This window comes from Fukomys damarensis, unplaced genomic scaffold (assembly GCF_012274545.1).
Source record: "Fukomys damarensis isolate Sample0158 unplaced genomic scaffold, DMR_v1.0_HiC HiC_scaffold_10, whole genome shotgun sequence".
Classification (NCBI taxonomy): Eukaryota; Metazoa; Chordata; class Mammalia; order Rodentia; family Bathyergidae; genus Fukomys; species Fukomys damarensis.
Genome location: NW_022900922.1, coordinates 15546274 through 15572492, shown reverse-complemented (window position 1 = coordinate 15572492; position 26219 = coordinate 15546274). Strand labels below are relative to the sequence as shown.

Genomic DNA, 26219 nt, shown 5'->3' with positions numbered 1-26219 from the left:
CAGAAGTCAACCAAGGCTGGCTGGACCAGGCAGCCTCCCTCATGTAGTAGTTTTGAAAGCAGAAGTTCCTATAAGGCTCTTGGGCCTCTCAGAGATTTTCCAAGTGACAGCTGGAAAAAGTACTCATCTTACAAACAGGGACTCTCTATTCCAAAGGTTACTGAGCTGGCAGAAGGCTCTTTCCCAGGACTTAAGACTGATGGATTTAGCAAAGTAAAAGCAAGTTCAGACCTGAAGCATGTCAGGCAGGGACTGACGCAGGGCCAGGATTAGATGCTTCCTCCTGGCTCGGCTGCCCCACTCCTCCTTCAGAGGACTTCGGAAGGTCCTACTCTACCACACTCATGGTTTTCTCTGGAGGCACCTGTGGGTACAGATCAGGCCCGAGTCAGACTGCCTTGTGCAAGCCTTAGCTCCATTGTCTCCTGGCTGCATGGTTTAAGGGATGTTTCTTCTGTTTCCTCCACTTTTATCTTTGGCATCATGCTTGCCCCCATTCTGTGTATCTTCCATGAGAATTGAGCAAGAAACCAGTATGTGCTTAGCAGAAAGTAACTGTTCAACATCTTTCACTGTTACCCATCTGCTTCCTTAAAGCGTCTACGACTTGTGTTTTGTCCCCAGCACTGGCTCAGGGCTACTGAGACCCTAAGAAGGGGTCTCAGTAAAACAGTGTCAGTGGACACAAATGTGAATGACTGGGCTAAACACAGAGGCTTGTGTGGCAAGGACTCACATCCCCTCTTCTTCCTTTTCCCTAATCTGGTAAGTCCTTGTAACACCAAGGAAGATTTTCAGAGCATGAGTACTTTCTATCTGATACACACCGTATGTCCCTTGTCTACTGTTTGGCACTGGGTGATTCTTTCTGCCACAATTACCAATGTACTTTTCCCCTGAACAAAAAGTGGACTATCTCCATTTGTAATTAAGAAGATGGAATAAGTGGTGAGCTACTTTATTGTAGGTGTGGTTCTAGAGGACCTGTTTCCTAATGCCAAAGTCACTATAGTCACAAGCTCAGAAGACAGAGAAATAAAGGTATGCAGTGAACACACCGTGAGATGCATGGGCCACAGGATCTCAGAACTCAGGGTTAGGTTACCTGGGGGTTGGTTGCAAGTCTGCTGAGCTGGGCAGTTTGTGGGGGGCTTTGGCTGCAGTGGTGACACCTTCCTAAAGCCAGGGGGAGCACCTTGGTTTTTACATGTTAATAAACTGAAGATGGTGACAAAGTGCATGTGTAGCATGTAAGGAGCAAGTGAGCAGGCAGAGAGCAGCCCTCCACCGACACACAGAAGGCAGCAGTTGCGGGAGGTCTGGGGGGGTCCAGAAGTTAAGGCAATGAATGAGTAAAAGTGGCTTTGCTTCCACCTTTTGACATTAAGGACAGAGTGGCTGTCAATGGGCACCCAGGAGCAGAAAAGGGCCTTACAGGCTGCCCTGAGTGCTTCTCAGTTCAGCTCCTCCACTCCACAAAGCGATGAAAAAGCATTTCATGGTGAAATTCCTTTAGCCTTTGTGAAATCAAGAGGGAGGAACTATGTTATTTATCAGCCAGTTTCTCTGTGGAGGGTCTCTAACCATTCACTACACGGGAATAAAAATTCAGAGGCCCTTTGAGGAAGTTCCTCTGAAGTAAATGCCTTTAGGGTTAGATCTAATGCATGAAAAAAGGAGGGACTATTTTAAATTGGCTCTGGCTTTTCTGAGTTTTACTCAATTAGCTAATCAGAGAAAATTTAAGAATTTTTAAATGAAATTGAAGGATTTTGACTTTAAGATGAGCAAAACAAAGGAAAGTTTGGCAAAGCTCTTTGTTTGTGTCTAACCTTGCAGTTCTCAGGCAGCCTTGAGACCCTCAGAGCAGACTAAGCACGGGTCCCTCATGCCCTCAGTTCAACCACATCTCTGGGTAGGAAAATTAAACTGACCAACACAGGACCATGTACCACGCATTCTGCTGTGACTCAAAGGGCACAGGTGTAGCTTGGTAGTTTGGAGGGTGCTCAGCATGCTCAGGGCCCTGGCTTCCACATCTAGCACTGTGAAAGGGCACAGACCTCGTATTCCACTTGCTCCTTAAGTGTATCAGCCATTTCTCTAAGCCTCACATCCTCTACCTATAATAGGTGCAAAAGGTGGGCCAGTTTGGTCAAAAAATGATGAAGTACCCAGGTATGGTGGCGCACAAACATAATTCCAGATACCTGGGAGGATGAGGCAGAAGGAATGCAAGTTTGAGGTCACTCTGGGAAACTGAGACTGTTTCAAACGAATGAATGAATGAATGGATGAAGGAATTAAATAAAAGGGCTAGGGTTACAGTTCAGTGGTAGAGCACTTGCTCAGCACAGAGAAGGCAGTGGGCTGAATCCCTAGTACCCCAAAAACAGGGGAAGAAACAAGTGCAAAGTAATTCAGTAGATATATGGAGACTTTTCTCAGTATAGTGCTAATGCTGCCTGAGTGTCAAAACACTGAGAGGACAGATCCTTGGTTCCCCAAGACCAGGGTAGGGAAGGGAATGCCTAGGGTCAGAAAGAACCAGCCCAGCACCACCACTGTAAAAGCAGGCTGGCCTAGAGAGTCACTGAGCTTCCTCTCCTGTATGGGAAGGTGAAGTCACTCATCCTCTAGGGGTGCAGCCTTAAGACTCGGGAGAAATGCACCTGTGGAGAACGTGAACTGCACCTGTGTGCTGCTCCGAGGCAATGGCAGTGCCCAGGTCAACACTGGTCCACAGGGCACGTACACAGAATTCTGGAAATGGATCTAGTCCCCATCCCACAGAGACTTGCAGTTGACTCTGCCGATGGCCACTGCTTATATGTCACCATGGGCAGCAACTGTTAAAACATGAGACATGGCTATGCTGCTCTCACAAAAAAGTTCAAGACAAAAAACTAAGTAACAGAAAGTAATGAGTAGCTTAATTCTTTAACAACAACAACAAAAAAGAAAGTCCGGAAACTGAAAGTGATTTGAAAATGGCAGCAGTTTAATGAACCCTTTACTTGCTGCCATTTACCTGTCTGAAAAAAGACAGCAACCTTCTGAAGATCCTCATATCTAAGAGCAAACTGAAAACAAAATAAACTCACAAGTGAGCCAGTGACCAACACTGGTGACTTACAGAAATCACCGCAGTTTATTTTTTCCAACAAAGACAATACATGGTTCAGCAGTTCAGTGTTGGGACATTGGCAAATCCTGTGTGCATCTTCGGGACAAGTGATCCCAGCTATCGGCCCACAGACCACCCACAGTGCCAGAGGACAGGACCCACAGCCAAGGAGCAAAGCCTTGCACGTAGCTCACACGAGGAAAGTCTGAGAAACCAAATCTCCCAAGGAATGAAGACACTCCTTGTTTGTTCTTGGCTTTGTTCACCTTAATTAGTAATTTTTGGTTTTTGAAGTAAACATTTTTTGCCATAAGGAAGAAGTCATGTCACTTCACAAGTGGAAACCATCAGGCCACCAACTAATACATACATGTCCCTTCCTTGTCAAGTAGCTTTTCCCCCAAACCAATTTTCATGATTTCTGTAATGGTTCAGAAAGAAAATGATTTCAAGTATTCAATTCCTATCAAAAATTGATATCAAAAGTAATAAAGGACCTAATTTCTTAATTCATGTTTTAAAAAATAACTTAAGAAGCAAGAGGCCTGGCCCTTCACGTATACAAACCCTATGACATAACTAGAGTTTCTTGAGACATCGTGGTGAGGAGTCCGTGTTTAGCACCTCAATCATTGACCTTAACGTAGGAAACGTCTCTGACACTGCTGGGAGAGTCTTGTATGAAGGGGAGATGCTGAAAAAGAAAAACACAGGGAAGGCATGAACATTCACACCAGTTTACACAAAAGGCCAAAGTTCGGGGTTCAGTCACTCCTTGGCTATATTCATTCCCAACAGCCCATGAGGTTGTGAAGAAGGACACCACCAGGACAGCAGGCAGGAGCGCAGGCCTTCCATGCAGAGGCCTTGTATCCTGTGACGCTCAGAAGCTCAGCCAAGGCCTTGGAAAGAAAACAAAACTGACAGACACAGGACCATGTGCCTCACATCCTGCCACTGAACTGCTGGGCCCGGACTCCAAGGATGCTGGCTTTAGGGCCAGCTTTGCCCTTTTCTGGCTCTGTCCTTTCTCTAAGCCCCACTCTTATCTGCAACAGCAGGGACAGAATTCTTAGCTCAGAGCCATAATGAACACTGAGTAAGACAATTATGCTTTAAGATGATAACTCTACAACATAGGGTTGGGTTATAAACCTCTCCTTAAGTAACTGGTACAAATTCACACTGTAAAATTATATAAGAAGCATAAAAATTATGTATGATCTTGTGATCATTACCAAAATGTGTGTAAACTAGAAAGTTCTAAAAAAAGAATGTACAGGAACCAGTTAAGCTACAGTAAACCAGCTACAACTTTCCCATTGTAACAGAGCAATGATTATGACAATGGCTGCTGTCAAATAGACGTGAGGGGCGAATCTGTGAGTGGTTAAGATGTAAACACAAGGAGAAAAGATAAGAAGTCAGGTTGAGCAGTGGCACTTGCTTATCTTGTTCACTACTGAAGCATCCATGAGTTTAACCTCAGCCACTCCTCCCACTGCTCTGGATGCAGGAGTCAGGAAAGGATGGGTCTGCTGGGGTCTCCGGCACACGCTAGTGCTCGCTGGCTGTCCTGCAGCCCCTGCCTGTGATGCACCAAAGTACCACCTCTTGAAACCAGAGAGGAGGAAAACCCTGAGAATAGGCTAAGTGACCATTCAAAAGTGTCTAAAACAGGATGTGCCAGCAGGTTCAACTTCACTCCAGAACCCTGAGCCCAAGAGCCTGGCACACAGGTTAAACAGAGAAAGAGAAACAAAAACCTAACCATAAAAAAAAGATATCAGTAACTTTCCTGTCACAAATGATTTTCCTTATTTTTTATGTGTCACTCATTTCTATCCATAACTCGCCCTATACAGCAGGAAAACATTTTAACCTTGAAGAAAGATTAAACCATTGTAATTAGACATTAACTGATAAAAACAAGCAGAACTGTGGTGGTCTTCATGTGGCTATAGGAGGAGCTCCATCCCTTCTCCAGCAGTGATACCGTCCTCAATCCCAAAGTGTTACCTTTTCAAGTTCATCCAGCTCTTGGCTATTTTGCTGAAGGCTTCTGAACCAGGGGCTGTCATAGCTTCAAAATCAACTAACTGAAAAAGAAAGAAATTTAGGAATGTGATTAATACAGAAGAGAAAGGCTCCCTTTTGAGATCTGTCTCACTCACACATCACAGAGGGGGACGTCATGTACAGCCTCGCTCCTCGACTGCGCTCCTACCTTGCCCTTGGGGATTTTCCCTGCTACTTCTTTCCCACTGGCCATCAGCGCCCCCACGATGACGGAGTAGGCGATGACACTGTTGAAACAAAGAATATCCTTCAGCAGGGCCTGGCCCATACAGATACCATGTCAGCTCTCACCAAGGATTTCCATCATAAAAGGTAAGATTCCACATAAGAATTCTTTAGACTAAAACATTAAATATTTAGTTATACATCAAAATATTTTTACTTAAAAATAGCTTTTAAATGTACTGATTTAAGGGTAAATTCACCAAGAACATTCTTTGTTAGGAAAAAGGTATTTTTATTAGTTTCCTTCCGGATTGTTTTTCTATTTTTATGAAACAGTAACTTTAAAAAGGTGCCCACTTATATTTTTAACAACTTTATGAAGCTCAGCTTCAAAATGAACGTGTACATTGCAAGCACAAGGACCCGAGTTAGATCCCCAGTACCAAACAAATAAAAAAAGAATATGTACAATAAACTCTGTAAATGCACTGGGGGATGTTTTGAATCTAGGTCTCCTGTGTTGACCTACATCCTTAGCCCTTTTTATTTTTTGAGACAGGGCTTCATCATGTCCCTAACTTGTCCAGGTTGGGCTCAAACTTGTGATCTTCTTGACTCAGCCTCCAAGAGTACTGGAAATACAGGTTAGTTATACCACCATATCTGTTTATATTAATCATTTCTTAAGCCCCAGAGAAGAAAAGTAGAATGCCAAGTATGCTAAGAGATGAGTGGTTTGGAGCTTTGAGAATGGATGTGAATTTCTGGCCAGCAAGGAGGCACAGTGACTGCTATGCCAGTAACTCCTGGACAAATGTAGGGTGGTATGTGAGGGCTGGGTGGAGGAGGTGGCAGCAGCCTGCAGACCTGGTACTGAAGCCGTAGTGATTGGCTCAAGGAGCTGTGCCTCAGATACCCAGCAGGGCTGGATGGCAGGAGCACGGGAAGACTCCATGGAAAGGGAGCTGATTCCTGGGTGATTCCTGATTCCAGCAGGTGCCTACCAGGCAGACAGCACAGAGGCTGCATAAAGAGCTGGTTTGTTGAAGGAGTGAAGAGAAAAATGAGGAGGAAGGGGTAGGAGGGTGGCCATGAGAGAACTCATGGAGCAAGGGAAAGGGAAGCTAAGGAGGGAGGTGGCAAGGCCAAGGTAAACCTGGCAGGGAAGGGTCTGGGTACACAGGGAAAAGGAGCAAAGTCTGGAAACAGGGACAGGCGATGACAAGGGTCTGCACAGAAGCAGAAGCACCCAGCTTCAAGACAGAAGTAGGAGCAAGGGGTATGGGAGGACAGAGGCTGCACTCTCCACTACTGAACATCAGTCGGCAGCTGACTGGAGGACAGAGGACCAGTGCAAGAGGCTCTGCACCAGGGCCATATAGTGCCAAGGGTGCTGGGGACATAGGCCTTGCACCTCAATGGAATCGCTAACAACAATCATGTTGAAAATATGATGTTCATGTTCCTATTGTGTTTCAATGCCTTTTAAATACTGTAACAAAACTGACTGTCACATTTAGGGGAATTTTATATTCTAAAACATGATAGGCACTGAAGTATTTTAGCCAAAACATGTGAAGTTCAAATATGCACAATATGGCATTTTCAAGATTTACCAAACAACTTACTGAGAAAAGGGAATAAAAAGGGAACTCCAGGGCCAGGAATTTAGCTCAGTGGTGCCACTGCTTGCCTCAAGTGCAAGGTCCTGAGTTTGATCCCTGGTACCAAAAAACAAACAAACAAACAAACAAAAAACCACCACCAACAACAACAACAAAAAGGGAATTCCAGACAAATTTCTTTTTTTTTTTTTATGCTGGAGATTGAACTCAGGTCCTTGCACTTGCAAGGCAGGCGCAAATTTCTTGTTTTAACTGCACCTTACAACTTTCTGATCCACTCTTATGAGTAGAGAGAGTTTATTAAAAAAAATTAAGGATTGGTGATCCAAAAGAATTAACACATTAAGGTTAAAGGTCAGCTAATGGTGGGGTGTGGGAGGGATGAAGGGGTAGGATAAGGGACTGGCAAACATCAAAATCAAAGCATAAAGAGCACCTTACGGGGCATACAGTGAGGCTTCAATAAGCTTTTAGTGAATAAAGCTCCTTTTCCTAGTAGAATTTTTTGCAAGTTATTTTAGATCTATCATTTATAACTGTTTTGATGATACTGTAGACAGGAAATAATGTTGTGTTCAGTTGAGAATTAAAACCATAGAAGGAAGGATAAGTCACAGAAACATATTTTTAAATCTAGAAAAATCTTAATTCCAGTGTATCACTTACCTAGATCCTCGAGAGAGGGGCATTAAGTTATAGAAGTAATAAACCAAGGACAAGATTAAGTTGCAGACAGTATCAGCCTCCTAGAAAAGAGGACACACAGCCTCATGACCTTAAACTCCAAGTCACAAATGGTCAATCAGAGGTGACAAGATACACAATATCTTTACAGCAGGACAGAGCTGTTGCTTCCTCTCCTCTCAGACACTGACAATGCCACTCACTGCTTCTCTTAGCAAGAAGGACACAGTCAGCTTAGCCTGCAGCAGTGTTTCCCTGATGCTTCTAAATTGCTGCCTTTCAACAAACACAGAAATTTTAGTTTCTCTAATGTTACTAAGAATGTCAAAATACATTTTGCATTAAAAATTTAAAAAGTACTTATCAGCACTTAACAGGCTTTCTCAAACAACATGTGTCCCAGCTCAAAAGATCTGATGAGCTGTGCTCTGTTCTTTCCATTGAGATTTAGGTGATAAATTTCAGACTAGAGACTTAGCCAGACAGAAAAGCTGATTAAATATCAGAGAAATTATGTGAGAGGGCAGGCTACCTAGGAAGAGGCCACAGGCCAGGGTTGCTATCTGCCAAGTGAGCCAACTTCAGCAGTGCTCACTGCCATCAGCAAATCAGACTGCAGCAACTAGTTTACCCCAAAGGTCTCCCAAGTGTGCAACTGTGAGCACCAAGCACACTGAAAGGAAGATAGGAGGGAGGGAAAAACAAACATCTTCACCACAGACCAACTCTTCATTTAAATCTTATTAAAGCCCAACTGATACAGAGAAGTTTTGTAAATAACCTAAAAATGTACAAAATGTAAAATGACTTCTGCTGTCTCTAACAGCCATCTGCCTTGTTTAGTTCAAAATTAACAGATACCAGAGGTATTGACCATGAAATGGGACATTTGGCCTCATCCCTGACCTTGAACACCCCTTTCTGTGCACTAGAATAGATCGCTGGAGGAATCTTAAGGTAAACTCCCTAACTACAAGGAATTGTTGTGTCTGGGTTAACTGTCTTGTTACTGTAATTTGTACATGGGTAATGTGAACTGAGGAAATCAAATGTAAGCATCTGAATAAGATCATAGCCGTAACCTATAAAAGAAGAAGGTACAACCCAGTATGGGGTCAATCTCTAGCACTGCTTTTGGGTACAATCAGCCTTTTGTCAACAAAATAAACCTTTTATTATTTTACTTCATTCCGCGTCTCTCTGTGGGTGTCATTTACCAATTCCTTCCACAACACAACTACTGTAACATGGCACAGTACTGACAGTATGAACTGTAAATTTATCACACCCATTACTATAGGTGCTAAACACAGGAAATTTCTTGGCTATATAAATACTAACAAAAGAAAGATTTGTGGGTCAATTCAATGTGATTGCAACCATAAGGTGTACAATTTCAAGGAAAGTTTAGGCAAGGGGTTAAAAACATTTACAAAAGAATCACAAGAAAAATAAATGGAGACAGAGAGAAACCTACCCCAAATTCTGATGAGAGAATCAGTACTTTTCCTTTTGCTGTCAGATCTTTATAAAGTGCATCTATTTCAGCGTGATATAATTGTGTCCTTTCTTCTGTGGTTTGAGTTTCCACAGAAAACAGGATATTGCCAACCCTGAAAATGCAAACACAAATGTCAAAGGCAGTTATCACACAATTCAAATGGCCTGAAACGGATGCTTAAGGAAAAAAAAAAAAAAAAAAGCAAAACCAAGTAGCACTAGGCTCATGTGCCCGAGGGCACCTCCACACACACCTGCCCTCCTGACTGCAGACAGGTGAGGAGTGCTTCTCAGGAATGCATCTGCCATGCTGCACTGAGGATATAACTCCGTGGCAGCCTGACAGCAAGTGCTCAGATGAGGTAAGCTGCAGTGTGGGGCAACAGCCACACAGTGCCAAGGAACCAAGACAAAGTGAACACAAACGCTTAGAATGATTTTCTCAGCCACTCTGCTTATGATTCAAGATCAGGGGCAAGAGCTACACGAGAAGAAAACTCAGGGAGTCTCTGCTTGTATTGTGTCCATACTTCTGAGCCTCCACAGAGGCTCCATGGAGGACACATACTTGATGCATTCACCATAAAAAACTGTTAGAAAACCTAGTACTACAAAGAAAGCAGTGGCTGCCTCTGCTGGAGGGGAGAGAAGAGGCCACAGATTATGAGACTACTACTGTGCCCAACCAAAATGTGAGATTTTTATAGAAGAAGTGGCCTAAACATGGTCCCTAAATGTGTGATGGAAGGTATGAAAGCAGCTAATAGGAAGTGGAGGTGAGTGTTCATGATAAACAGGCAAGATTTCTACGGCAAGATGCACTAGGTATGAATGAATTAGAATGATTCTTACACTGAATAGCACTCCCTAGAAATCCTTCTATTGGGAATCACCTCTATCTCCCTGGATGTCCTCTGCGTGGAATCATCCCTATCTCCCAGGAAGTATTCTACAAGGAAACATTCTTGTATCTCTGAAGTCCTTCTGCAAGGAATCATCTTTGTCTCTCTGAAGTCCTCTGTGAATCATCTCTACCTCCCAGGAAGTCCTTCTGTGGGGAATCATCTTTTTTGGAAAATATCTTGATAAGTAACTTGGGATACAAATGGAGACTTCAAAGACAAGAAAAAGATAAAACTGGAAGTTTCTAACATAGTGTTTACTCCTGAAGGCTATTTAAGTTTTGATATGGAGTTTGAAGAGTGGCTTCTTGTGGTTTGATAGTAAAAGCTCTGAGAAAATCAGAGCCTGGATGGCAGAGGGACCAGAGAAGGAGAGTCACAGCTCTACTGATGTGCTGGCAGAAATCTTGAGGGGTTTGGAGCTTCCACAGCCATACCATCAAGTATAGTGAGGGTGTCACTTGAGGTATCTCCATCCAAAACTCAAGGGCTATGGAAGCTACTAGGCAAAGTTTGGATTTCAGATGTAAAGAAAACTATAGCTAATAAAAATGTTTACCACAGCGTAATGTATAAAGTAAAAAAAGAGAAACATCCTAAATAGTTAACAACAACAACAAATCAGTAGGAGAAAGTCTACATTTAAGGAATGGCATACTATGAAATTGCTGAAAATGCTTATAAGAAAATGACTGGGCACTTGTTTAGCATGCGCAAAACCCTAGGAATAGGGTTATGCTGCAAATTAAATTGCTTATGCTGCAAAATAAAGAAATAATTAAAAGGGGGGGATGATCATAACATGAAAGTAAGGATAGAAAAAAGATAGATTATAGAACAATACATGTAATATAATAGCTTTTAAAGAAAATGATTTGGTGCTTATCTGCATCTTCTAAATTTTCTACATTAAGAATGTACTACTCCTATAATAATTAAAACCTGTATTTTAAAACTCCTACAACAGCCTTCAGTCTGCCAATCTCTCACCCTGTTTTTTTATTTCACAGTTGAAGGATTTCCACCCCTTTAGGTCTCTACTTACCAGGACCTCTGAACCCCCAGGAGAAGCTATCCACAAACACACTCAACCCCTGCTCCTCAACAGCTGAGGCTGCTAGGTCCAGGAGAGGCAGATGATAAAAGTATGTGCTCATGGGTTTGCTATGGTTTTAAGCGCACACTGGACCTGGACACTTTCATTTCAGGCTGCATCACCAAGGGCCACACCAAGTACACACCCCTCCCACACTGCCTCCAGCTGTACATCCACACCCTGCAAGCACACATACTTGTCCCCCGTGATGGTGATTGTGAACCCATCGTACTCCTTCCCTTGGTCTTTGAGGCTGGGAACTTTCGTGTTCACGGTGAACCCGTCCTTTGTTTTGGTATTAAACTGCTTTCAAGGAAAAAAGAAGATTCATGTTATTAGTGTTTAATTCATCAAGACTCTGAGGCTACTGTGCAGCATTGACCTGGCTCAGGAACATCTAAGTGGGGTCACGGAGGTCACCTCACATAAGAGACTACATGCTCTGTCCCACACTGACTGAGGAAGCCTCTCCTTGTCCTTGGACCCAATGTTAGCTCTGCAGTCCAAATTCCCACTTTATAACCCCAGCTGAGAAAGTTCAAAGCACTCTAGCTAATGTGGCATGGCCTACTGGCAGCATAGCCTGAGCCTGTCAGGTTCCACTTGGCAAGCAGTAAGTAGACTCTCAGGAGAATATTTGTGAAAAACCTGAAGTGCCTGCCAACAGGTTCTGTCATTACTCCAGGAAAATCTCCCAAATCAAGTTACTCAATAGTACCCCAGTTTTCTTGGACTGATGGGCCTGGTGAGAAGCAACAATACAGCAGGAGGAGGTACTACTTCTCCTGCGACTCCGGAGGGAGGGTTGTCTGTGAGAGCAAGCTAGGTGAGGGACTCTAAGGCAGGAAATGGAAGAGTATGGACTGAACACATGCACCCCTGCATGGGCTATCACAACCACAGTAGGTACAAAAGCAGGAGGCAGCTTTCAGAAGACATGTTCTGATGCTTATATATGCCAATTCTCACTCAAGCCTCACAACAGACGGGAAACCAGTTAATGGATGTATCTTAAAGAAAGAAGATGGCCCTGGGGTACCAGACAGAGTGGAGGGCAGAGTGCAAATCAGGCTCTCCTGATCCCCAATACTGGCTAACAAGCTGTCTCTAATGGCTGAGGTCTATTTAACTTGATTTTCATCAATAGCATGTTGTGCATTTTGAGGAAGCTGCTGGCACAGAACATTTCATCACCCACCTTAAATGTGAAAACACTTTGCTTATAGATTTCTGTGAGTTTGTAAAATATCTACAATCCTGAGCTAAAGCTGGGTGCAGGTTACTGAAGTGGTATATCACTCCCTCCTGCAAGAACAAGTGCCTTGCAGATGACTGGGATGGTCAGTGATCTCGCATGCCACCTGCACCTCTTCCTCTCTGAGCTCTGCTCAGGCTCAGTCACCTGGCCAGTGCTCTAGTGAACACTCCTGACAGAAAACTGGGATGAAAATGGGGCTACTCTCATGCTTTGAATCCCAGTCTAACTGTCTGAGCCTGTGGACAGCTGTCCTGCATTCTGTCTTCTGATTGTTCAGTGGAAGGACAGCTAAGGACTCGCAGTGACCAGAGGCCAAATTCAACTTTATGGGTTGCTTCTGGATCTTTTGTTTCTTTCTGGTTCTGGTGGCTGGTACTTGGGGATTTAAACCAGGGAGCAGTCCTTTATTTTAAGACAGGGTCTCACTAACTTGCCTGGGCTGTGCTTGAACTTGGGATTTTTTGGCCTCTGCCTCCTGAGCATCTGAGATTATAGGTATGTTGCCACAAAACCTGGCTGAAAAGTATACTTTTTAATGTTCCTTCTGCTTCCTGTATTAATGGTTTCCTCACAAGTCAATTTCAGTTTGATTCTGATTCAGAGTTATGATTTTGGTTATTACTCAGAATGTGGTTAAATAACTATGGGTATCATTCTTTAAGAATTTAAAAACATGTAACATAGTTATAACATTCACTTAACAGTAAGGAGTTTCTTAAAAGTGTTGTTGGCATATTTTCCCCTCTAAAATCCAACTACAATTCTGTTGATAAATTTACCTTCATAATTGGAAGAAGGTCTTCCACTTTGTGCACCTTTTCCAAAGCTTCTCTGACTTCTAACAATCCTTTAGGGTTATTAGTTCTTAAAGAGAGAGGGAAGGTAGGAGAGGGTACCTGAGATTAATGCAGAAATGTGATAACAGGAAATGTGCAATTATCCCGATAATGTGTGACTGTCACTAACTTTAATTAATAAACTGTCCAGAATCACAAGCAGCTCAGTATAGCTGGCCTCTGCATTCTCAGACTCTACATCCCAGGTTACCGACCCAGGATCAAAAACACAGAACCTGTACAGACGTTTTTCCTTGTCATTATTCCTGAACAACACTGTGTAACAACAATTTACAGAGCATGTATATAACGTTAGGCATCACAAAGAATCCAGAGATGACTTAGAGCACTTGGGAGGAAGAGAAAACGTTATGTGCAAATATAGTGGTACCTCGGTTCATGAACTTAATTTGTTCCATGATTCTAGAAAAAGATGGCCATGCTTGTGTTTGTGAGGGCAAGATGGTCACCGTTCATCACTCAAAGCAGAGTTCACAAACAAAGATGGAAAACAAACACAGTTGTTTGCAAACAAAAGCATTCATGAACCGAGGTACCACTAGCACCATGCCATTTTATGGAAGGGACTTGAGCATCAGACGACTCTGGCTTCTGCTGGGGGTCCAGCAGCTCACCTTCCATTATTCCAGGGGATGACTGAATGGTGGGCTGCAACTATAGTTCTAAACAAAGGCAAGGTTTAATCCTACCAGGCTCTAGGCTGCAGCAGAGGACTGAGGGATGGCAGCCCACCTAGAAGATACAAAAGGGTGAGCACTAGGAGGGCAGTGTCTGCATGGGGGAGATTCCTTGTAAAACCTCCACCTCTCCTAGTCCTACACTGTGATTAGTACTACGTATGTTTTTGTTTCACAAACTGCTCCAATAAAAGCACCAGGCCAGTTTTTACACGAATGTCACATTTAGTGAGCCATCTTTAACCACTAAATGCTAACAGATAAATTAGAAGAGAAACTGGAAATGCCACAGTACTGTCAGGTTAAAGACACTCCAGATGACATTCAGGGATTCTGTGATGCTGTGACAAAGGAGGCTGGTAAGTGACAATGAAAGGTTTAAAAGTACATAAATATTTGATCTAGTTTGTCAATGGGCTTACTTTTTACATTTCACAAATAGAACAAATGTAAAATTTGTGAAATTACTAAAAGAGAAAATTAAAGACTTACCCATGATAAACAAGAATTCTATCTTTAATAAAATGAAGTATTTTCTCAAAATATTCCAAATATCTCATGTTAATCACCTGTCCCCTGAAGGCAAAAACAGGAACATTAATCTTTTTTTTTTTTTTAAAAAAGGAAGATGTTCAAAGCAACATCTAATTTCAGTTAATTAAAAACAAAATAGAATTGCTCCAAGAATAATGCAGCAAAGACAAGTCTACAAATGGGCTATGTAAGTCATTGAGTGGGAAGACAGCACATCCCATGATACTACCCCTAGCTCTCCAGGGTTGTCCTGGTAAAGAGGTACCACAGTGGGAAGAAAAACACTCTCGAGCTGGAAGAAAGCTCAGACACTGGTGCCACCTGCCTCTAAGGACCCTTAGGTGACATCCCATCCATACCTTGGTCCTCTGCAGCTGCCAATGCCCTCCTGCTCTCAGTTGTATTCCTTTTCTTTGCCTACTCCAAATATCTTATCCTTCACACTTCTATCCTCTTTTTTTTTCTTTAAACTCTCTTCCAGAACTTCATGGGTACTAACATCTGAAAACAATTACTTAATCCAACTGCCCCTAGACATCAGTCTCTGGTTCTCCACAGGCACAGCAAACATCAAGGCCTTGACTGTCCATGAGAAACTCACTCCCACACACACTTTTCCATGTCCACCTACTTTCTTTGCTGGTGCTATAGGGTCAACTGAAACAAATCCATGTCTGAGCTGGAGCCAGGTGGCCTTCCCCTGATGCCGAACATGCTCCTACCCACCACCAACCTCCTGAGTATCTACTTCTTCCTCACCAATGCACTGCCACACAGCCCTCAAGGCTTTGGGTACTCATACCCAACTTTTGGTTTCTTCCCTCACCCCTAAGGTCGCTGCCCCACTGCAAATCTGTTCATTTCATCTGCATCCAAAGCGATCATCCAAATGTGCAGATCTGTCCATAACACTTCTCTTCCTCTAATCTCTGGAAGGTTCACCATCATCTTTAGAAAAAAAAATTCATTAGCATGGAATACATCTACCTGTACTTGGGTTTCCATGTATCCATTCTAGCCTCAATTCCAGACACTCTCTCAACTGCACCCTGGTCACCAGCCATAAAGAATGAGTCAGCACCCCAACCCTGCGAACCTCCCCGAGGGCCTGGGCCTCACCACTCTCTTCTCTGCACTCTTCTCACAACTGCGGCATCACTCAGAGGCTGGCCCAAGTGTGCCGGTAAGGCCAGCACACAGACCACTTCACATTCCACACAGCTGCTGCTCTCTGCCAGACCGCGTGCCTTCTGAAGCCAGGGGCCTGTGCTCCCTGCTTTGGCACCACCACAAAGCACAGCAAGGCACCAAAGGACATTGGCTCTCAGTCACAGACAGTAGCCTGAATCTAGCTATAAATGTCACAGATTACTTATGGGAAGTAGAAAGTTACAAGGCAAACGGAAATTTATTTAGTAGAAATTAAAAACATACAAATGACATTTTCTATGAAATCCAAAACTAAGTGTTATAGTTATAACAGAATAACATTTTGTTGATTCAGGTTTCCCGAACTAGAAACATTTCAGATATGATATAAGTACCACATTTGTAAATTTTACCTAAAATTAAATTCATTAAAAGACATGCTAATAACATGGATCTCCTTGAAGCTGATAATCTTTAGCATGTGTTTTATCATTTCTTTAGAGGGTAGCTAAGCACATGAAGTAAAGAAGAAGTGAATATTTTGTCCATCTTCCCAATCCACAGAGCTTCTGGACCAAGCATAAATTCAGAGACCCTGACTTGCCCCAGAGAACCATGGTGATCAGCCAGTATTACTGCACTGAATCTTTTGTGTGCTAGGAGGGAAGAGGCGGAGGCTTTCTCCTACCCTAACAGACTTGTTGGTGCATTACAGTAAATACAACATTCTCCATCCAGTTATTTTCTGTGACGTTTCATAACCCCTTAAAGAAGGAAACCTTAGGCCAGTGATAGAAACCTCTCAGAGCTTTCAATGACAACAAGCAGCCCACTGTGGAATGTACACCACAGCTTTGCTGCCACTGCCCTAAGCCAAAGCTGGGCAGCCTGCCCTCCAGCTATGCTCTGCAAGATGAGAAGAGTTTGGAAAGAGTGAAGGCACTGCACTTGTGTCTGAAGGGGATGTAGCAGGACCTGCAGTGTACAGCAAACAGTATGCTTTCTCTTGAGGCTACCAGGAAAGGAGCCATGCACCACTCAATCTCCAGGCCCATCTGCTGAGAACACTTCTGTGAAGGCAGGAAGATGCACAAAAGGATCATACCTGATTAAGTTGATGTGGTTGTTGAAACCTCTGCTGAGACTTTGTGCTGGCATCTGATCCAGCCACAACACAGGCTGGTCTGGGTCAGCAACCCTGTGAAACAGAGCTCATGAAAGCTGGAACCTTATGACACTCAGCCACATCCAGAACATTCAAAATATGATGTGGCCAAGTCTTACAAAAGTGGGTGTAAAGCACCTGCTGGTCTATGACATCTAAAAATATGATGAACATTCCAGATGTTTCAGACGGACCAGGTAAGAAGCCAACCTAGGTTTACTAGCAGAGCAAACGAGTATCATCAAAGACATCAACCTCTATATCTGCTGATTAGCCAGGCACTTCCGAACTGCAGAGGAGCCCGCATTGCCCCTCACTCTAAGGAGCCACAGGTAATAAACACTCCTGCAGAGACTGCTTCTAAAATGCTTTGTCTACCCAGCAGCTTGGAAACACGCAATAGTCACCTCATAGATCATGAGCAGGAGTTAGGTGTATTTCAAAGAAAGATGGAAGCAATTTCTGGCAAACTGTAGAGACAAAAATCTAACTTATAGAGCCTAATGTTAGTAAGCAAAAAGGGATTCAAACCTGTTAGTGAGAAAAGACTGACATTATCTGACAACATCGGGATGTTTAGTATATTTTCAAGTAAGCACCGGTTACCTTCTCCACTTCACTGCGATGTCAAACATGTCCCTCCACTGCATCAGCCGGGTTTTTCCATTCATGCGGACTTTTGAGTTAGTCCATGTACGCTGGACAGCTTGCATGACTTCCAGTGCTGCCAGGCCCATGGCTACAAAAGAGAAACCCTGAGAAGGGAGTCTGCATGTGCACCTGCTTCTTCCAGTCTCAGGGACCACGCAGGAGCCATCATATAAACAATGAGAAGCACTGGTGACAGAACATGGCTGAGGCATGTCTTAGTGACAAAGGTCCCACTAAGAAAATCCACTCCAAGTGTTTCCTCCCAACTCTGTGGCTTGGTGAAACAGCAGAGATTCTAATTCTTCCTTACTTCTATGGTGAGGACTCAGCTTCCTTGTGTCAGCTATTGGACTGGGCACTTATATTCTAGGTCTACATGAGAGCGACAGCAAAAATCCAGCTGGCCCAGCAATCTTCTCTTAGAATTCAGTATGAGAGATTCCATATGCTCCTGTCCTGACCTCTGTAGACTAGAATAAGAACTAGGAATAATTTTTTTTACAAAGCACAGTGTGAAGCTGAGTGTGGTGGTGCATGTCTGTAATCCCAGCACTCAAGAGGCAGAGGCAGGAAGATCACAAGTTTGAGACCAGCCTGGGCTACATAGGGAGTTCAAGGCCTAAATTATACAGCGAGATTGTCTCAAAAAGAAGAAAAAGAAAAAAAAAGAGAAAGAAAAAGCACATTGTAGTCTAACATGCTGCTCCTACACCAGAAATACTTCCATGTCAGGAGAGTTTTTAGGATACCTCTGTGTATTCTCTTGTTTGGCAGGAAACCAGGGGTCTCATACTGCATCAGTGATCCCAAGCGATCAGCTACACAGATTAGCTCCTGTACCTCAGGCTTGTAACTCTCAAAATTCTGATGTAACACATCCCTGGAAGAAACATGCACACAAGGACTTTCACAATAGATGTTTAGTAATCCAATTCCCCTGAGGAAGACTCACTTTATCCACTGGAAAAGTAACCAGGAAATTTCATGACCACACAGATCTCATTGGTGTCTAAACTGCTATTTAGCCCATATATTAACTTCTTCTTTAACTGCTGTATTTTCTACTCCTATAACATCTGGTAATCTTTAAAAAAAATCTACCTGGTTATTTCTGATAATCTCATTTCTGTACACATTTGCAACTTCTTCGTAATTTCTTTAAACATTTCATTTGGAGTTATTTTTAGTCTGTATCCCAAAATTCTAACACCTAAAGTCCTTGAGGTCTCAGTCTGTTGTCATTTCTATTATCATGTGTCACTGTGATGATCTTGGTTTTTTATTCTCATCCCATTGGCTGTAATCTGTTAGGATACCTGGGGTTGCCCAAGCTGGCATTGCTTTCCTCCAAAGGAAGAAGAATTTGGACTTGCTTCTGTTGAGATCCTGGTAATGTCTCCAGTGTGGGATCACTGAAGCAAGCCCATCCTGCTTACTGCCCAAGGCATTCAGCAGTGGGTGGTGGCATTGGTTAGAGGCACTTACCCCCAGAACACTTCCTCCCAAACGTGCTAACCTTTCACTAGTCTAGTTTGAATTTTCTTCCCTCCTATTTCCTTTTTTTTCTTTTCAGAGAAAGGGAAGGTCAAACTTTATAGAGAGTTCTCAATTTTAAGGCATTGTTAGTTTCCCAAGAATTACTTTCTATTTTGGATCTGTTTTGTACTGAGAAAGGCTTTTAGTAAATCTGTTTTTGTCACATTACAGTAGTAGCTATAAAGCAGTGAAATTTTAGACCTTCAAAATGTTAATATTTTATTTATTTATTTTTTGGTACGGGGATTGAACTCGAGTCCTTGTGCTTGCAAGGCAGGCCACCGAACCGCTGAGCTAAATCCCCGGCCCAAAATGTTAATATTTTAAAAGAAAAACAGCAAAAAGTTAAGCATTTCAAAGAATGCTTTCAGCACATGTGAAGTATGAAGACTGTTCTTTAGCAGGAAAGGTCGGACTAGAAGAAAAAATAATATCCATAAAATATGAGGTGTGATTGAAAAATATGATATATATTCAAATTTTTAAAAGTTATTAAAGTAAAACACACAATGCCATTAATCTCCCAGAATAGTCCCTCTCACTTTGAACACAACCCATCATTCTTTCCATTTTGTGAAGAAGTTCAAGAAGTCCTCTTTCATAAATGTCTTTAGTTGCACTGCCTCTATTCCTGAATCGATTGAAAAAGTTTACCTTCCGTGGTCATTCTGACTTTAGGGAAGAGCCTAAAGGGACACAGTGCAGACCAATGAACAAGGTAGACTAGGACACACTGATGTTTTCACAAGCCTGCCTTTTTGTTGGATGGTACTAGGCAGCAGCATTCACCATATTTTTTTCTAATCACACCTTGTAAATACACTCAATAAAGCAGACTTTAAGTAAATAATGTGATTAAATGTGTTCAAAGTGAAGGGGATTAATGGTATGCTTTTTACCGTAAAAGTGTGTGTGTGTGTGTGTGTGTGTGTATGTGTTTTGGTATCAGGGGGGTCATACTCTGGACCTCGCACTTTCAAGGCACGTGGCAGAACCACTGAGCTAAATCCCTGACCCTGTAACAGGTTTTTTTTTTTTTTTTTTTTTTTTGGTAATAGGTTTTTATAACAAACATTCACTGTGTTTTTTGACTACTCTTTATAAGACTAAAATAACCAGGTGAAAATATATCTATTCCAAAAAGAAATTAAACAGAAAACAATTTGTTGATCAGGATGATTCATAGCCCAGTTCTGAAAAAGAAGAGAGCTGTCTTTGTCTGAAGCACTTACTTTATATGGGGCTGCAAGCCGGGCTGCTCCTCGTAGTCATCTATGAGGAAAGGCAGATTTTTGGCCCAGTGATCCTTGAAACTTCCTGGCAGATCCACATCCACATTATACTCCGTGAGTGGGGTATCCAGGTGCGCATGCAGATACCGAGAATATTCTGCAGGTAGGAACGGAAAGGAGAGCTGACACACCCAAACACTGCTGAAGAAACACTTCTATGGCTGCTTTGTAGTAAATTATTACTTTTCTTTTTTTGGGTACCAGGGATGGAACTCAGGACCTGGCACTTGGAAGCAGCTAGTAAGCTGTTACTTAATTACAATAATTCTAAAAGGAAACCCTAAATTTTAGTAAGCCACTATGGTATTATCTTTTGATGGAGATTATATATGACGCTGACCTGAGGCAGTGAGGTCAAGTCTAAATCAACCTGGGTCTACTTTGGCTAAATTTTTATCACCTTCTGATGAACAACACCAAAGATCTTGTTGTCCCCGCCATTTAACATCAGAAACAAACCAAAGTTCAGGGTCAGAGCCTGGGACTGTGTGAACTAATGGGTAGATTATTTGGATTTATTTCACTAATGTCTATTATCACTACAGTAGCAGTGCAAGAAAAAAAAACAAAACGAGATATGGGTCCCTGCCCTTTCAGTCTATAGTGCAGAAATCCAAGTTCCACCAATCCAGGAAGAGGATAAAGAGCAGCACTGTCCAGATGGTCCATGCTATCTGACTACTGAATAAAGTGAGGCTAAAGTGCCTGAGTAAAATAGAATTTTACATTCTATTTATTATGAATCTACTTAAACTTAATTGATCCTTCATTCAATTATTAGAAAACTTCAGTATGCTTAGAACAATCTGCATATATGATTTTTTTCCAGTAGTTGGGATTGAACCCAGGGCCTTTGCATGAGCTATAACCCAAGACCAATTTGATATTTTTATTATTTGAAGGTATGTGTCTCCCTAAGTCAGTAAGTTGCCCAAGCTGGGTGTAAAAATGTAAGCCTAATCCTCTTACTTCAGCCTCCTAAATGCTGGGAATAAGGCTACTATGTCAAGCTATGAATCTACTTTTTCAGCAATAAATTTTATCAAATCTAAATTCAGATCAAGTATTCCCAATGAAAACTGAGCATTCAAATTGAGATGGACTAAAAGTATAAAGTATATACCATATTTCAAAGCCTTAGCACAAAAAAAATGTGAACTATTTAATGAATAGTGTTTTTATATTAATATGTTGAACTAAATTTTGGATATATTGAATTAAATAAAAATGTATGATAAAGCTTATTATGTAGGCTCATCCAGAAAATGTTTTGTATGTGGTGCTGGAGATCAAGCCAGGGCTTCATGCATGCTAGACATGCACACTCTCACTGAGTTATAGCCCTAGCTCCCCAAATATTTTTATATATGGCAGAAAAAAAAGCTAAGATCATGATAAATGAAAGGATAGGAAATAATTGTTTTCTTCCTCCCCAATTTCTCTACAATATGTGGGAATTCTGATAGCAAGAGATGGAAAGTCAAGGATACTAAGTTCACACCCAATAGTGAAATCTCACAGAAGGTTACTCTCCTGGCCTTCTGTGTCTTTGGATGAGAGGTAAGGAGGCATGACTATCCTAAATGAGAGTCACATTTAGTTCAGAATATGTTTCTACTCACATTTATTTGAACTCCAGAAAGAAAAATTGCAGGAAGGATAGGGAGAGCATCAGGTGGGTCTTTCTGAGACCCACCCAACCAGTCCTCACACCACCTGGAAGGGCAGCTGTGACAAGCCACTAGCCCCTTGAGTCCCCTAGCCTTACTTGGAGCATAGGTGTTAAGTGATACAATCTTTGCAGCCGGAACGTGAAAATCCAACGGTTCTGCTATCTTTGGACTCACCTCGGAGATATTTCACCTTAAGGTACTCTGGGCTGGCCTTCTGGCCTGGGAGAGGGTCGTTGAGCATCACTTTGGTCTGCGCTTTTATCCCTTCATAGAACTGTCCCATTGCAACATGGCTGAGCCCTTTCATGTATTGGCACACCTCATTGTATGGCTCCAGCTGCAGGCACCGCTGAGGTACGGAAGGACAGAGACTGCATTAGAACCACTGCAGCTTGAGAGAGCTTCACCACACTCATTCTTGTTTGGAACTGGAAGTTCTGCAGGTCAGGTCACACCACACACATGCTCTGTGAACTACAGGACAACACAAGACCTCTCCTTCTGTAGAGGTACATATACTATTCCTGGCCCCTAGCTCTAGCCAATTCCCCGTACTCAGAAGAACAAGAATTCCACCACAGTGCTCCTTGCTCACGGAGGCTCACCTTGAAGTTCTTCAGGGCCTCCGGCAAGCTGCCATGGTGATACAGCATCATCCCCCGAAGCTGGAGAGTCTGCACGTGGTTCTGGTTGAGCAGCAGTGCCTTCTGGAAGCTCTCAGTGGCTGCTTCAAAATTGCCCAGTTCTCTAGGTGTTTAGACAGTGACAAGCACACGGTGTGGACATTACAGAGAACAAGCTACCCACAGCACTATGGTCCCGGGTGTGAGCAAACACCTTGAGGGGCACGTTTCTTTTGTCACCACAGCACTCTGTCTGTAACTGCACAGCCTCCAACACATGGTACCCAGCAGGGGTGGCCACCAGCTTGATATTTACTGCTTTCCAAAAGCAAGTGCTCATGCAAATCCCTGCCCTAGTTTATGAGCTCCAGGCCTTAAAAATCCTGTACATTTTAGTATATGGATAAAAACACTTTCCTCTTTGGAAAAAGTATATAGAGTATAATCACAGCTTTATTATTCTGAGTCAAATTCAAAGGCTTAAAACTGTGTATTTTGAGTCACAAATCATTTCACTTAACATCTCGTAAATCATTGTGTAATTTGAAATTCTGAATAAAAGTATATTTTAGAACTATTATCATTCCAGAAGAGAAACGCTTGCTACCAGTCTTTTACATATTAAAATTTTTACAAAGAATAAAAACTGCTTCTAAACATTCTACTTTCTGACTTATCTCAGAGATACTATACTTTAAGGTATGCTGTGCTATTTAGTTACTTGATGTAGAAGCTAGGAATATTAACTGATAATTAGCCTCCTTGAATCAGGTATCTGATAAAGAATTTCTGTTACTGCATTTCTTTTCTAAATTCTTGCAACCAATTTTTTATAAGTAATAAGCATTTTTAAAAAACATAGTATCTGTTTACATTTATAAAGCACTTTCCAATCTGCTTTCACTGTATATTCCTAAGAATTCCATAAATAGGAAGGATAAATATCATTCCTTAACTATCCTCCCAAACCCAAGCACTTACTCTAAGTTTGTGCAAGAGAGATTCTCAAACTATCACATCAGATAGATAACCTTTTAAACATAACACTCCTCAGATGAGGTACCTGACAGGGAATTTCTGTTACCACCCCATGTGACTTTACCAGTGGGACACCTGAAGCTTGGGGCAGTTAGGGATATGCTGTGGGGCAGGCCAGCCAGAACAAGGCTCTGGACTCCCAACTGATGAATTCCTTTCCACCCTATTACTTGTCTACCTCTTTTCTCATCAGAGGGTAATTTTTTCCTTTTGTTTTTCGAAACAGGGTGTCAATACATAGCCCAGGCTGGTCTTGAACTTGCTATGTAGCTCAATTTTGTGATCCTCCTGCCTCAGCCTCCCAAGTACTGGGATCACAAGTGTGAGTCACTACACCCAGCAAGAGTATAATAGTTTTTAAGTCAAAAGATTCTATTTTGAGGGCAATGTACAGAGCCAGGAAGCCAGGCTCTAGTCACAGCTTTTCATGTCTGACAGGTACACCATGACCAAGGCTCTCCCATCCTCCAGGCTGAAGGCTGCAGCATCTACAGCCTAACAGCTTCTAATTCCCAGCTCATAATGGTGACCCTCGGGGATGGGTGTCCTTCAGGCAATGTACACCCTGAGGTTAAGAGAAGGTGGCACTCACTAGGGCCTGCACCCCACCCTACTTTTGGGATGTCAACACCAATGCCTGTACAACTCAAAGTAACTATCTCCTTGGTTAGAAAATGCAATGTCTTTTACTATATCACTATTACTTGTCTCTCCCTCTTCACCCTCTCTCTCACTCCACACTACTGCTACTTACCTGTAGGCCTGGCCCAGGCTTTTATAGGCATCAATAAAATCAACTTTCTGCTTCAAAGCTTCTTTGAAGGACTCAATAGCTTCCTGTAAAAAGTATATAGAAAATTATTTCATTTACATAACTCTTGAGTTTCACTTAAATTGCTAAAAGATTTAAATATATGTTGTACGTTTCTTTCAAATGAAACCTCAAATGCGATGGCAAACAGCCTTACATTTCTCCATTTTAAAATAAGAAAACAGCTTCGAATTTTATCTAATTCATTAGGACTCTGTGTACTAATGACATTACTTTCATATGAATATCCTTTCCTTAACTAAGAAAGGTCCAGTGGACCAAAAGTAAATTCTGTGAGATAATTCAAAATGATCATAACTAGCATTTGAAGCTGAGTTAACAAAACAGACCCAAAAAATGCATAAAAGAAGAAAAAAGGCTCTGAGATTGGCTATCTGAGGCATTCCCATGACCTATAAGGAAAAGGAAACAGTAAAACAAAATAAAACCAAATTCTAAGGCTGGAGCACTGGGCTCAGCTTCTTTATGCACAGCCACAGATGTTTGGCTGAGGAAGTGAGAGGCCATGTGGGCGCCGTGCCCTGGGAGCCACCAGGAAATGTTCATGCACTCATTGCTGCCTGATGCCCTCTGTCTGTGGAAATCGATGACACAGTGTCCTTCTGTTTGAGGATAAACACCCCAGGCTTCACCCACCACTGACTGCACTTCCCACCATGGCTTCATCATTCCTATTGTAAAAAATTAAGCAGATGCCTCACACTTTTCCTAGGAAAACTTAACTGCTACAAAGTACCATGAAATGTCGTAGCCTTCATGAGAAAGACTTTAGATAATGCCACACTTGATTCAATTGTTGGTGGGAGACAGCTACTGAAGATGTCACATGCCTTGCACATGGTAGGCACCCAATAAATATTTGATGATCTATAGGCTTAAAATAGTTTTGCAAAAGCAGTATAATCCTCTTTCAAAAAGCCATTTGTTCCCTGCATCTAGATTTTCTCTGGGAGACAGGAAGGGAGAGAGGCTGGCTTCCAAATGCTGCAGAGACTAGGGCAGCAGCAGCAAGACCTCCTGATGAAGGGCTCCTACTCAGGCTATTGTGGGGAATGGACACATCTTAACACTGAAGACACCAAAGACTGTTCTTAATTTGGCTTCCTGCCACAGTGTAGCCTTGATTGTTTAGGATTTCTAAAGCTACATTCTCATTCAACAAACATGTATTGAGCGCCTACTATGTACCAGAGACAGTGCAGGGCACAGGGGATGCATAGATGAGCAAATCATTATCTCTGTCATCTGAGAACGCACAGTCCAGTTAGAAAGCCAATTATGTAACCAGGTTATTAGCATAAAGATTAAGAGCTATAACAGAGATAGGAGCAAGTCTCTGGGGATAAAGAGAAGGAAACCACTAACTGCCAGGGGACACCAGAACAGGCTTTGGGAGGATGTGACAGCAGAGTGGCTCTTGGAATCCAACAAGCAGTCTGGAAAGAGGCATCCTGGTGGGAGCAGAGCACTGGGCAGGTGGGGGTGGGTACACAGGGGTACAGGGCAACTGAGGGAGTACAGAGGGCAAGGCAGGAGGAGGCCAATGGTGTGCTGGGCCAGCAGGACCTGCCCAACAAGGATTGGCTGGTGTAGCCTGGGGCAGGCCGTCTATCTGGGGAGGATGGTGACTACAACAGCGAAGGCTGCAAGGAAGAGCAGGGAAAGAGAGCCAGTATGGAGGCTGCTGTGGCGTCCAGGCAAGAGATAATGAAAGCTCAAATTGAGTATGGGGAGAGAAAAGAAGGGTCAAACTCGG

At 42.6% G+C, this 26219-nt stretch overlaps 1 protein-coding gene across 6 annotated transcripts in view; it reads right to left on the bottom strand.

Annotated features, from left to right (window-relative positions):
* Nucleotides 1–3326: 3326 nt before the first annotated feature.
* Ttc13 (tetratricopeptide repeat domain 13) overlaps nucleotides 3327–26219 on the bottom strand; it is a 60079-nt gene continuing 37186 nt past the window's right edge. For 2 of the 6 annotated variants that reach the window (XM_010621926.2, XM_010621929.2), the window contains 15 exons: nucleotides 24386–24468; nucleotides 22576–22717; nucleotides 22145–22319; nucleotides 20238–20394; nucleotides 18219–18349; nucleotides 17425–17557; nucleotides 16759–16851; nucleotides 14463–14546; nucleotides 13216–13300; nucleotides 11375–11484; nucleotides 9158–9293; nucleotides 7663–7742; nucleotides 5355–5433; nucleotides 5147–5226; nucleotides 3327–3821 (listed from right to left, as the gene is read on the bottom strand). In XM_010621926.2, the coding sequence (XP_010620228.1) occupies nucleotides 3707–3821; nucleotides 5147–5226; nucleotides 5355–5433; nucleotides 7663–7742; nucleotides 9158–9293; nucleotides 11375–11484; nucleotides 13216–13300; nucleotides 14463–14546; nucleotides 16759–16851; nucleotides 17425–17557; nucleotides 18219–18349; nucleotides 20238–20394; nucleotides 22145–22319; nucleotides 22576–22717; nucleotides 24386–24468 (1683 nt within the window). In that variant the 3' untranslated portion in view covers nucleotides 3327–3706. Of the gene's footprint in view, nucleotides 3822–5144; nucleotides 5227–5354; nucleotides 5434–7662; nucleotides 7743–9157; nucleotides 9294–11374; nucleotides 11485–13215; nucleotides 13301–14462; nucleotides 14547–16758; nucleotides 16852–17424; nucleotides 17558–18218; nucleotides 18350–20237; nucleotides 20395–22144; nucleotides 22320–22575; nucleotides 22718–24385; nucleotides 24469–26219 lie in introns of those variants that run through there. The other 4 variants (XM_010621927.2, XM_010621930.2, XM_010621928.2 and 1 more) reach the window with 3 other exon arrangements.